The sequence below is a fragment of the Rhyacophila brunnea genome, unplaced genomic scaffold (genome assembly GCF_057557595.1).
Source record: "Rhyacophila brunnea isolate RB1 unplaced genomic scaffold, BYU_Rbru_1.0 scaffold_13, whole genome shotgun sequence".
In the NCBI taxonomy this organism is placed as follows: Eukaryota; Metazoa; Arthropoda; class Insecta; order Trichoptera; family Rhyacophilidae; genus Rhyacophila; species Rhyacophila brunnea.
In genome coordinates, this window is record NW_028232785.1 from 23960319 (window position 1) to 23974410 (window position 14092).

The 14092-nt window shown below is 36.7% G+C and overlaps 1 protein-coding gene across 1 annotated transcript; it reads left to right on the top strand.

Moving 5' to 3' along the window:
* Positions 1 to 281: 281 nt before the first annotated feature.
* Galt (Galactose-1-phosphate uridylyltransferase) lies at positions 282 to 8694 on the top strand. Its single transcript, XM_085940642.1, has 8 exons — positions 282 to 309; positions 1564 to 1745; positions 2845 to 2972; positions 3749 to 3826; positions 4361 to 4513; positions 5988 to 6063; positions 6208 to 6427; positions 7720 to 8694. Exons 1-8 carry the CDS (start codon positions 285 to 287, stop codon positions 7932 to 7934), a joined length of 1077 nt encoding a protein of 358 aa, XP_085796768.1. The 5' UTR covers positions 282 to 284; the 3' UTR covers positions 7935 to 8694.
* Positions 8695 to 14092: the final 5398 nt, after the last annotated feature.

Here is a 14092-nt window from a genome sequence, read left to right on the forward strand (position 1 = left end):
TACATTAGCGACTCCGTCATCCCTTAATATTTTATAGTTAGACGAATATTTTTTGACTATTATCTATTATGGCTTGGTTTTCGCAGGGTATAATTGAATTTTAAAAACTAACCAATACCATCTGTGAATTATTGTAGTCTTAGTTCAGTGAAAACAAATAGTACGTATAGTTGACAAAGTTTAGTATGCACTATTTATATAGGATCTTGACAGTCTACCTCTACTCACCCTTCACCACTGTTATCCACAATATATTTATATTTTTCTGATTACAGAGAGTAAACATGGAATCCCCGTTCCAAGAAACTGGTAAGTCCTAAATATAATTGCTTATTTCAGGCATTTTCACAGTAAACTAGATTGAGTGTGTCCACTTTGAAAAAATACCTATCGATAATTTTTTATTATTGATTTCTAAGGCGGCGGGAGGGGGTTGAGATAACAAAATACAGCTGGCGTCAATGACGTCCACATTTACTCTGACTGCTAATAATTTATAGCTTCTTGGAACCGGCTTCGACTGCACAATACCGATATATAACTTCTGTCCTGCAGATTCACCTAACAGTGTTTAGCACAGAGCAGATAGCTCATAAAAATAATTCCGATAGGCAATATTCAATACACTATACATTTGATGCAGAGTTTTGAATGTGTAAGTGTTGGTTTAACTTAACGCGAACAAAATCAACGTTTTATGCAACAGCACCTATCCTGATCCAGATTGCCCTCTGATTAGCGAAGGGCAAAGCATAGAGTGCGTCGACAGCTTCAAATACCTGGGGGTACACATCACGGGAGATGGCATTTTGCAGAGAAAGCTCGCTATCCGAATGAGAATGGCTGGAGCAACATTCAACTCGATGCGGAATGTCTGGGACGATTGTACTTGATCAAAACCAAATGCCTGACGGGGCTGCTTTATGCTAGCGAATCATGGCACCTTACGAAGGCTCAGAGCAACCGTATACTGAGCTTCGAAAACAGATGTTTGCGACGGATACTGGGTGTGCAGTAGTATGAGTTTAAGGGCAACGAGGAGATAAGAGAATTCGCCAAGCAGCGTCTCATTATGCTGAGATTGAAGAGGCGATGTTGGACCTGGCTCGGCCACGTGTTGCGGATGCCAGAAGAGAACCTCAACCTGGCTTGCCTGTTCTTCAAGCTGACCGGATTCCGGCGTCCTGAAAGGCCGCTAAATACTTTCTATAGAGTGTATACGGCGGAGCTGCATGATGCTGGTTTGACCTGGAACGAAGCAAAGGCGAGCGACAGGAATTCTTGGAGGCGCTGCGTGTGTCTATATGCTCCAACTAAGGGGCGGATATGGCCGAAAATAGTGTCCTACGTTAATGAAACACGCATTATGAACGGAAAATAGTGTGTGTAATACACCAATATTAAATGAGCGTCAACGCATAAACTGAGAGCAGTTGTCAGTATTCGACGGATGGCATATTCTTGACACGTATTTAAGTTTAGTGTGCACTATTTATGTCGGATCTTAATAATAATAATAATTAACTTCCTCTTTTATATATTTGGTTATTATCTACCGGACAGAACACCAGCACCTTCGCTACAATCCTCTGAAGGACGAATGGATCCTGGTATCTCCGCATCGCATGCTGAGGCCGTGGTCTGGCCAGACAGAAGCGGTCAAGGATGACGGTGATGATGGCCAGGGAAAGGAGGGTCAAAAATCCAATCCCCTCTGTCCAGGGGCCATCAGGGGAAATGGGCAGGTGAGTAAAGGCTTTAGCTATCTTCTCTTATATTAAGACGGAATTTTTCGCAATCCCGCTTCTTCCAGATGATGCATTCTTTGGTTTCTCTATAAAATCACTGAAGCCAGTTCCAATTTGACGTAAGAAATAGAACGCTGAAGAATCTTGAGAGTTTGTATGAATGTAGTAATGTTTTTGCTTCACTTGTATAGGTTTAAGCAGTGGCGGCTCGTGGATATTATATCTGGGGGTGCTGTGGTTGATTAAAAACTAAAATAAAATGTTTATTTGGATTATATTTTACTATTAACATCAAAATTATTGAAATTAAACATTATACTTATGTATTTTTATTGCATTATAAAATTGTTTCGTCTGCCTTTTGTCCTTGAAAAAAGGTCTATCACCTTTTAGTTGCTCTCGACAGCTATCGTGCCGCGCTCAGAGCCACTGTACCCGCACGCAACACGAAATACTACCAAAATGGCAAGTTCCTAGCTGCGAGCCCCGCTCCCCGCGCCTCTCCTTTGCCCACTCGAGCATATTCCATCGAAAATGGTACTGCACAAAATCACGCGATTCATCACTTTCTGATATTAGTATTGCGGTGTATGATAATTATTGGATGTATCGGTGCGCGGGCGAGCTTTACACGCTTAAATAATATTGATATTTTCATATAATATAGGTACTTACATAAATTTATGTATATTATATTATTCTCAATTTGCTTGGGAGTGCTGCAGTTCCGCAGTGCATATGGACGAGCCGCCACTGTATTTAAGCCAGCGCTCGAAATGGAAAATTTTACGAACCGGAGCGCAAGATCATTTTCCGAAAATATTTCCAATTTATCTAATTTGATAAGGTATACATATTTTGTAAAAATCAGTATGTTAGATTTTTGTTATAATAATATAACCTACATAGCTCAGACGGTCAAATTGTTTTTTATACGAAACGGAGCGATAAATTTTCAGAGATTTCATGAACTGGAGCAGCGTTCCGGTGCGCTCCCGTCCATTTCGAGCCCTGGTTTAAGCTCCATCTATATATACAAGAAGGTCTTCAACATCTTAAGGGTGTTCAAATATTAAATTTGGCTTAATACTTAAAGGTCAATCCTGATTACAAGTCGACTTTTGTATTCCAAAACGACTTTCCAGCGCTTTTCGAGGACGTGCCCGCCCCCCCAGAGTCCGAAGACCCCCTTTTCAAGATGGCGCCCGCGCGAGGGACCTGTAGGTATGTCATTCTTTCTATTTTGTGTCACAGTAGCGAAGGGTAGAAGTAGGCTGTTAAAATCCGACTAAGCTTTGTCAGTCATACTTATTTATTTTGTTTTCATTGAACTAATAATTCAAATTGCAGATGGTGCTAGTTAATTTTTAAAATTTAATTAAAACCTGCCTCAACTGAACCATAATAGTTTAGGTATTATGCTATGGGCGATCTGACAAACAATACTGCACACTTTTTCAGTCAAACTTATTTGTTTTCGATAAATTAAGAATACTTATAACAAAATGGTGTTGGTTAGTTTTTTAAAATTCATTAAGCCCTGCCTAACCAAACCATAATTGATAAAAAATATTCTTCTATCTATAAAATAATATCTAAAATTATGTATATTTAATGTCATAGTTTTATATATTTTATAGATAGGTATACAAATAGTTTTTGACTATTATCTATTATGGTTTGGTTTACGTAGAGTTCAATTGAATTTTAAAATCTAACCAAAACTATCTGCGATTTGTAGTCTTTAGTTTAATAAAAACAAACGCGTATGACTGACAAAGTTAAGTGTGCACTATTTATGTCGGATCTTAACAGCCTACCTTCGCCCTTTGTCACTGTTGCGTTATCATCAGCCAGGGTCGATCCACTGCTAAACGAAGATCTTTTCTTGGGAATCACTGCTATAGTGCATATTTTATTGCATAAAACATTTTTGTAAGTCGTCAGTAGTTCCATCCCAGCCCAGCCAAATGATATTATTATTTTTTCTTTATTTACAGAGTGATGTGTTTTCACCCAAACCCCAAAGTGACACTTCCAGTGATGAAACTTGACGAAATAAAAGCTGTAATTGACGAGTAAGTACTTAAATATACAATTGCATTTGTATCTCTTGACGTCAGTTCTGTTGTCCGTTCAGTCGAGGTTTCCGTTTTGAAACGGTGGTGTATTTAGACGATCAGTAAAGTTGTCCGTTCAGTCGAGGTTTCAGTTGCCAGGTCAGTTCGTTGCGGTGTATGTTTACATATTTTTTTATCCACTAAAAATGAATATTATTTTATAATTACTTTCTAAACATATTGGTTGGTGTAGTGCAGTACCTATATTTAAAGAAATTACTTATATTTCAATCCAAATTAAAAAGTAGTATTAAAATATGGCAACATACTAATTTACACATCAATTTAAATGGCAACTCTAAAAACTGATACGATAACCGATAGAAAATCCATCCTGTCTCGTCTCCGTTTTGGTTTCAGTGGGCCGCTTTAGTTTTGCATTTACACGTCAGTTTAATGGATAGCTTGACGGAAACGGAGACTGATTAGATAGCAAAACTGATCGTTTAAAAGCATCTTAACTGTTTGATAAAAAAAAACTCTTCGTTTTAGATGGGTAAACCAGGCAGAAGAGTTGGGCCAGAAATACCAATGGGTACAGATCTTCGAGAATAAGGGTGCTAGTATGGGATGCTCGAATCCTCATCCGCACTGTCAGATCTGGGCATCTTCATTCTTGCCTACCGAGCCAGCTGCCAAACAAAGGTAGGAACTGTATCTTGTTATTCTATTAATGCACCCTCACTGTACTGTGACTGGAGTACACCGATGGCACTGTTCAATTCGATAACTCTCTTAGGCTCAGAGTAATGATATTATATAGAGAGTGCATATTTTTCGGTAAAATGAAGCCGTGTTTCTTGCGTACCTATAACACACAGTAGAACCTAATCCATTTTTACTGGTGACGTTTTGAAAAAATACTTAATTCAGCCGTAGAAATTCTATCTTACTCTAACGCACAGCGTGGAGATAATTAGCATGCCGAATGCTTACTCACTCGCACTTATGGTTCATTTTAGTTCAGGCCTTGCTCGTAGGCCTTGTGCAGATGGTGCGATTTGACTCTCGCGTAACAAGTTGTGCGTTCTCCAAGTACAAGTGACCTAAAGACCACTTCGGATTAGTCGAGCAGTTTAGTCGAGTGGTGAGTGATTTAGTTACCACTGAATGATTTAGTAACTGAAAAGTGTCCGAACACTGTACATGGGTGAGTGAGTTGTCAAAATGAACAGAGCACAACGTAACAAAGCAAAAATAAATTATTTACTATTTTTTTTATTCAATGAATAACTCACAAGATTTAAGAATATAACATTCTTTTTATTGAACATACATAATTTAAAAACACTTCTGAAAAATAATTATATAACCAACAGAAAAAAATCTTTTTTTTTATAAAAATATGACACCCAGCAAGATTCGAACCTGTGTGATGAACCTGATTCGAAGTGTTTTCAAATTATGTATGTTCAAAAATAAATAAGTTAATAACTTCATTTTTATAATGGCTATATTAGAAGAATTCGAGGAAGAAATTCTACGACAACTACTAATGAACTTGACTAAAGATAACGTGTTCAGACGTCTCGTGGCGTGCTTAGTATTTTGTGAAAGGTGGTGGGGGTCGCTACTTGACCGAAAAATTAGAACAAAATGGATTGACTCGACTAAGTAAATGATTTTACTAAATTTGTCTGTTCCTACACGTTTAGTTACTGAATTACTCGCCACACGGCTAAATTACTCGACTTATTCAAACCGGCCTTAATTGAGCTGTCCACAAGCACTCGCGAGATTCTCAACAACGCGACGTTAATAGCCATTCCAAAATAAATTATGTCACCTAGCTTGTATACCCACAAGAATACGTCTTGCCAGTATTAAATTAATTAAAGCGAGATATTAAATCTTCAGGAGCCGTGTGTCACGACTAAGATGCAGTCTTTCTTCTCGCACTCCCGCTTATTTTGTATGCCCATTCAAAAGTGAATTACGTCACCTAGTTTGTTGTCTGCCGAATGAAACGCGTTATGTGGGCGCAGTACATTTTTGGTACTGGCACGTAAAGCACGGTGAAACACGCGCCATCTAGACAATATCTTAGTGGTATTCTAGAGACGTGGAGTGAGAGATGCGACATAGCAAAGTAGTTTCACTGCTATTTTTATTGTTTCAGATGCCAACTGGACTATTACAGAAAGTATCAGAGGACGCTTCTGGTTGACTATGTCCAGAGGGAGTTAGCTGCGAAGGTTTGTCATTTACTGATTACAATTGCTGGACTTTTATGTTGACCGATCAGACCTTCAAAAATGCACTCCACCAAGCTGTTGTAATCTTCAAACAATTTATTCAGAAATATGTTTATCAATTGTTGTCGATGTTTGCCTTTCCAGGAACGCGTGGTGTATTCAAACAGGGACTGGCTGGTCGTGGTGCCATACTGGGCAGTGTGGCCGTTCGAGACGATGCTGCTGCCACTGGGGCACACTCCGCGGAGAATCACGGAACTCAGCAATGATCAACGGAAGACACTGGCCGAGGCTATTAAGATGCTGACGACGCGATACGATAACCTGTTCAAGTGCAGCTTTCCCTACAGCATGGGATGGCATGGTAATGATTGCTATCGTTTTTATACTGGACAGAAATGAAGAAAATTTAATTTCCAGGCCCGAAACACGCCACCCCCCCCTCTCCCGCTTATGTGCACACCTGAGTAATTGAATATATTATTAATTGCGCTTCATACCTAGCACAACTCCTTTTCAGACCAGCGTTGATTACATATTTAATTTATAATCATCAATGTGCTGATGTGCTCCCTTGGAAGACGGCTAAATGATTTTAGATATTTCATAGATATATGAATATTTTTTGTCAATTAATTATGGTTTGGTTTACACAGGGTTTAGTTGAATTTTAAAAACTAACCAGCACCATCTGAAATTTGGATTCTTAGTTCAATGAAAACAAAAATAATTATGACTGACAAAGTTTAGTGTGCACTATTTATTTTGAATCTTAACAACCTACCTCCATCCCTTGCCACTGTACTATAGTGTATATGGCAGAGCTACACGATGTTGGCATGATGCAAGAAGACTGGTGAGCAACAGGGATTCTTGGAGATGCCATGTGGTGTTAAATTGCTCCAACTAAGGGCCGGACATGGTTAAAGAAGATGTAAAAACTGCTCCTAATGAGATATCCAGGGTTCCAGCGGCTAGCTCAGGTGTCCATCAAACCCCGGATTCACAAAAAAAGATATTTTAAATTGAGGAGAAATTAAATGAAACCACGTTTGTCTCCTGTGTAACTTGGTATTATCTTATATTTTAAATTTTCTTTACAGGTTTATATAATTATTTTGTTTTTACAATAAGTTTCGCAGGTCCGTACATAGTTTTCAAGGGACGCTTCCTGACTTTTTCTTATTCTTTTCAAATTCCTCGTACCCGCGTCGACCAGTAAAAAGGACTCGTGATTGGCCAAATCTGCTCGCATGATCCTTTTAATTTGACGAATCACTAGGACCACCGAAGCGCAATGCGCGGCAAAATTTATTATATTTGAATACTTATATTTAGTCTTAAAATTGTCTCTTTCATCCATCATCATTTATACTTTAAAATGTATCTTAATTACACCTCCGCCCAGTAAGTGATTTTCACGCACCGGACAAAGGCCTTTACTCATAAATAAATTTTTACGTAGTTGAGCAGGGAACCAGATCAGGTGTTTTATTCAATTGTTTATAGAGATCAGGGTTGCGGTTCGGCCCGTCTTTTATTTAATATTTACAGAAACCAACAAAAGCCTGTTGATAACAGGTATGTGTCACTAATCTATATTTAAAATTATTATGTCATATTATATACGATTCATTTATTTATTTTGATCACCAGGTGCACCGACTGGAAGTGAAAACGCAAGCAACAAGTCCCCAGAATGGCTGCTCCACGCCATCTTCCTTCCTCCGCTGCTCCGATCGGCCGAGATAAGAAAGTTCTTCGTGGGCTACGAGCTGCTGGCTCAAGCACAGCGGGACCTAACCCCGGAGCAAGCAGCCAAACGACTTAGGGATCTTCCCGACATACATTACTCTGATAAACGCCTTTAGAATACAGAGTTTAAATATATGAAAGTGAAGCAAGAAATAGATTACTAAGACTGATGATTTTATATTAACGACAAGCTGTATCGCAATGCCGATTTATTTGTAGCAAACTTCATAATATAAAGGGTCAATCCATTAAAGACGTCGCATGATTTTTAGTAATTTTTGACCCCGTCTATTACAAAAATTTTTACTCCCCCCATCTAAATTATGCCACATTTTTAACCCCCCCTCCTCAATCGTTAAAAACAAATTAGTTAAAAATGATTCCAGAATATTTTTAATGTTAATTGAATTTTGAAAATTAACCATTACCATCTGCAATTTGTATTTTTTGTTCAATGAAAACAAACAAGTATGACTGATAAAGTTTAGTGTGCGCTATTTATATCGGATCTCCACAGCCTACTTCCGCCCTTTGCCACTGAATAATATTATATTATGTATATACCTACATATTATATTTTTCTCCATGAGGCCCACCAACAGTAGTGCAGTGAAACAGTTATATAGCAGTAGAAGTGAAACAATTAAACACTAAAACTTTGAGAAAATCACATAAATATAATGTGACCTCACAGTGATCTAACCAAGAGCCCCCAGATAAAAAAAAGTGCCTTACACACTGGACTACGAGGGTCGGCTTTACATTTACTGTTTTAATGATTTCAACATAATTTAAGATTCACTCAATCCGTCAATTCCATGGATTACAGCTGACTTAATCATTAACCCTAGTAACTGTATCATCACTTATATTTTCATTCATAAAATCTCCATTCTTGTGCCATTCCCTATCGTAGGTTAGCCCCCATCAGGGTTATTCAATTCAGCGGAGCTACACTCGTACCTATCACGGAAGTTCTTTACACATTCGCGGACATGACGTCTATAAATGTTGTATTTTGTGAGATGTGATATGACAGGACGTCCATTGACCTCCTGTACTGTGGAACGGAATACGACACGACGTTTATAGAAGTCGTGTTTTGAATTAAAACAATATGTTCCCTGCTACTTGTGTCACAGTTCATACATATTCCATTAGATAGTGTCGTATCTTAAGACTTAACTCATTTCTATATATTATTATCTAAATCAAAAATTTAAAAAATTTTATGTGTGTCATATCACTAACATATATTAGCTAACATGTGTCCGCGAATGTGTTAACTATGAAACAAGGCCCGCTATAATCAGGCCATGACACGAAACTGAAAACTTTGACAGTAGTGATAGTTATTGCTCATACTTTAAATGCAATATGGTAAACAGTTGCTAATTGAAATAAATAGTAATAATTTGCACAAAATTGCAAACAGGTTAATGTATTGCATTCGAAGATAATCAATAATTAGCAGTTCCATCGTAATTCGCAATTAAGTGCCACGGATTTCTGAAGTTAATTTTTCCTTGGAATACTTTTGTACTCTCTTAATGTGGCCGAAGTAATGTAGATTTCAGGTTTCTATGCAGAATTTCTCTGTCCTTTGTCATTCGATTGAGAATTTCAACGTTTTGTCACTCGTCAGCCCAAGGAACGTTGAGGATACGTACGTCTACACATCAATATTTCGAAGACATCGACTCTCCGTGATACTCCAAAAAAGATTTAATATTTTTCTATTGATATTTGAGTCATTCCTATTTTAAACCAAAGAGAATTTTATACATGATAGGTAGATTAGTTTACTATAGTTATATTTTTATAATCTTTATACCTAAATCAAAATAAAAAATTTTCATATATTTTCAAAAGTGTTTTATTCAACAAAAGTAAATATATATTATATTATATCAATATTATTTTAACATGTAACAAACAATAATTGAATTTAATAAAATTAACAATATATTATTTCTAACGGTAAAAGGTTAGTTTGCTGTTGGCTTCCTGTAAAGTGTAAACCGAAAAGAACCGTGTTTTATTGAGACATGAATTTTATGTCAGTACTGTCAATACGACCCAAAGAGGTTGGACGGTCTTTAACCGCTTCACCGCGGAACATTTAATTACTATTTAATTACCACATTTAAATAACGTGCTAATTATATCTAATGGCCACCTAATGAGGACACAACAGCTGTGCCGTCAGCGCTGCAAGGATTAATATACGACTATATATTTCTGATACAACATTTCACAGTGAAGTGTGATACGGCGAACTGCACACGTACAAGTTTCCGGACATGAAAAATCATTGTTTTTTTAATAGAGTACATCATTCCGTTTGCCTAAAAGTTTCCGTTTAGTAAAATTAAATGAATGACTATCAACCGGTGGCGAAGACTGCCTACTGGTGAGAGGTAAACGATTCGTAAATCAAAAAAACAGTACACACCAAGCCAGAACGCAGAATGACTAACTATACCATGTGCCCACCATTAATGACTAAAATAAAAGACCAACCAACAAATAATGTCGTATAACCATGACTTTGAGTACTGCAGACGTGTCTATAAATAGAAATTCGCATGTGCGTCTACACCTTAATATTAATTGCTGAGTCCAGTGCCAGAGTCGAGTTAACTCGTCAAAGCATGTACAGTCCTACAAACTTATCTAAAGAACGGTCAAAAATGGAACTACAGACTATCATATGGACGCCATTTCGAAAACGTCATTCGAATGTCAGATTCTCTCCAGTTGCGAGTCTTGATTGGGTAGTTTTAGACTGTGGCTCCCCTAACCATTCTTTAGATAAGTTTGTAGGTCTGTATGTCGCGTCAGGCCATGCACGAGTTAACTCATGCATTCTTGTAAACATTATAACTTCTGAATAAACTGTTTGTGTATATTTTCTAAACAATATTTATCATTTTAGTGTGAAAATATTCACGATAAACTCGAGAAACATGTTGATTTCACAAATATTTATCATTCTGTTCCTATTTCTTATTTGTAAGGGATTTATTTTATTCCAAAAATAGCTGGCCTACAAGTGTCCACCTAGTAAAAATTGGCTGGCAGTAGCACATAGCGGGACGCATGGGGTCGCAAGTTAACGACAACCTACTGTCGCATTCTCCAGCACGAAAACAGTATACATAGCACTCTCTTCGGCTGTACAAGAAGCAATGTGGCTTAAGAGGGGGCTCAAGAGAAGGAGATTGAAATATAATCTAGTATCAAAAGGACATCGGCGTCGTTAGGACGTTAATTTAAATCGATATTTTCGCAAAAATCACTAATCATCGGAGATTTTATTTAAAAAAAAAAAAAATATTATTGGTATTGTCGGCCGTCTTACACATTATTATTTGATAAACAACTGCACGTGTCCGCCGATCAGAAAACAGGGCTGTCAAAATATTATATGGATTAAATATTTTTAAAATGTTAATTTCGTCATAGTTTTTAATCAAACCTGTAAGTACATACTGATAACTTGGGTGGATATCGTAGCAAACATACTATTGATATATCTACGGGTATATTATTATTATTACCTAATTCAAATTGAGCATAGGTTGATACTCAAATACTATTATAGTATGTTTATGATTTCGAGAAAATAATACGATGGTATATAATCCATATCAATTATTTGAAAACATTACATTTGCATGTAGGTACATGTATAATTGTATAATATAGTGAAAAGGTCAGATACCTGTTTAATTTGCAAGATAACATCAAAATTTGTATATACTTACCTAAATGAAGAATGACATTCATGAGTGAGCACGGCTCAAAGCTAGGAAAATGTGTTTTTTTCAATTTGAAAATATTTTAATTGTGTATTATTTTATTACAGATTCATAATACATTATATAACTAATAGAACATACTGTTTTTTTCTATGAATAAAAAAGACTGGAAGGAACATATGTCAAACACAGTGTCACTGCAATCAAGAAAGACCGGAAAATATGGCCAACAATGCATGATACACAAACATAAAATACACAAAATTACCTATTTAAGTTTACCGCACACGTGCAAACCACGCGATATTTGTTTACGCAGTCGTCGCTTTCCAAAATGGCGAATTTGGTTGCCAGTTTTTATGGCGATGAATCAGTATGTTCCTTCCTGTCTTTTTTTATTCGTAGGTTTGTTTACTATGTACACCAAGAAATTTCCATTTATAAAATCGGAAATGAGTTTTGGAATATAATGCAACTAAAACTGGAAAAATTCTATCATGGGTGTTTACTTCTTGAATTAGTTGACCCCAGAAACAACAGGTCCATTCCACTACGTGAACCACAGTGGATATTAAGCCGGGTCCACATTGGCAACATGTCGCCGGCAACCTCGTTAAATTTTACGATAAGTATGATAATTATCGTAAAAGTTCTTAAGCCATTATGATAATTATCGTAAAATTTATCGAGGTTGTCACGCGACATGTTGCCAGTGTGGACCCGGCATTAGATGCACAAAACTTGAATAAAATATATTATAAATAAAATTTAAAAAGTACCTACAATATAATTAATTGCGTCGACAGCCCTGGCGTCGCCCGCCAGTCGGATGGACTAATAAAAAAATAGTGTCTAGTGACTGTATGTTAATAATTATTTTTAGGCACTCATGATATAAATTATTTCGACAATTGGCTTTACATACAATAATGCTTCTTCCTACCACTTGTTTCACTAGTATAAAAGTGAAGTTGCGCAGCCAATAAAAAGTCACTTTCTTTTTATAATAGGCAGACACTAAATTCTACGTTTTAAAAAACATGCATTAGAATTAAACAATACCTATTATTTTTAATACGTAGGTCCTAAACATTACAAATAAACACTATTCATTAGTAATGTTTTTTGGATAGCACATGAAATAAAAATGTACGTAGATATGTATGTCAACATCCTTCGTATATTTAGTTCTCGGACAATTTCAGGTTAAAAAGTTATTAATATATTATTAAGTTTATATCGTGGCTAACACATAATCAAAAAAGTTATCATATCCATCATATCAGTTGCAATACTTCACACCAAAGAACTGATAAACATATTGAATTTAGTAACATTTATTAGAAAGTACTATGTTTTGGTCACCCCATAGCTTCACTTCACAAGCTTCACTTGGAGGGAGTTTATTGAGACAAACATTGGCGGCAACCTTTTTATATTAACTAGTAGACCAGTTATTATGGACCACATGTAAAAAAATCATATTTTCAATTCTCAAGGCCGATTCTGCAGAGCTTCCCCTTAAGCAATAACGCAAAGATTTTGACCAGCAGCCACAAAGTAAACCAATTGTTATTGCGTGTGACAATCAAAGCGCAATAATACTAAGTGATTCTGATGTGTTTCGAGCTCGAGAGAGATATTGATGTGCGCCATCATTTCATTAGGGATAAAGTTGAAATTAAATATGTGCCTATGCAAACCATGGTGGCAGACTATTTGACTAAAAATGTGCCACCTTGTTAAAATTGGCTGGCAGTGATAAGGTAACATAAATATTAATATTTTTGATGTAAATTGCTGGAAATAAAAATGTAATACTGGATATCAAAAAATGTCCCAAAATGAAACAGGACTGTAGAAACTACATTGAAATAGCCCGTAAATGTGAATTTTAGACACGTAAAATTGGGATTACATTGTATTACTGAAGTTGCTATAAAAAAAATGCTCCTAAATTGAGCATCAGTACAAGAATTTAATAAACTTGGCAGTTTTGTCTACCTTGGGTTTCTTGCATTCTGTTCCATAAACAACTCTGTCTCCAACTCTCGCATGACTTAGCCGGCTCTCACATCTAAACTCACCTCGTCTGCTGCACAGCCATAAATCTAACCTTCCAAGAAGGTCGATATGGTGTCACATATGATATGAAGACAGCGCACATCTACTGTCCGACAAGAAGATCTAGGCAATAACCATAAGTCGCAGGAGTCAAAGTGCGATTAACTAAATAGGAGGGGCTTGTTAGTTTACAGTTTTAACACGTGGACAACTCGTCGATAACCGGAAGTCATTGCAGTCGAAGTGCGGTTAAAAACAGGGGTGGGCTCATGGTATAGTTAGCCATTCTACGTCCTGGCTTGGTGTGTAGGTACTATTTTTCTGATTTACAAATCGTTTACCTCTCACCAATAGGCAGGCTTCGCCAATGGTTGATGGCCATTCATTTAATTTTATTAGTTTACAGTTTTAACACGTTGACAAGAAGATCTTGTTCGACAGTACCT

Excerpts from the sequence above, each read along its gene's own strand:
- Galt (XM_085940642.1), top strand. The coding sequence starts at position 285 with ATGGAATCCCCGTTCCAAGAAACTG. Across the intron at positions 2,973-3,748 it reads CCCGCGCGAGGGACCTGTAG|AGTGATGTGTTTTCACCCAA; the intron begins GTATGTCATTCT and ends CTTTATTTACAG. Across the intron at positions 4,514-5,987 it reads GAGCCAGCTGCCAAACAAAG|ATGCCAACTGGACTATTACA; the intron begins GTAGGAACTGTA and ends TTATTGTTTCAG.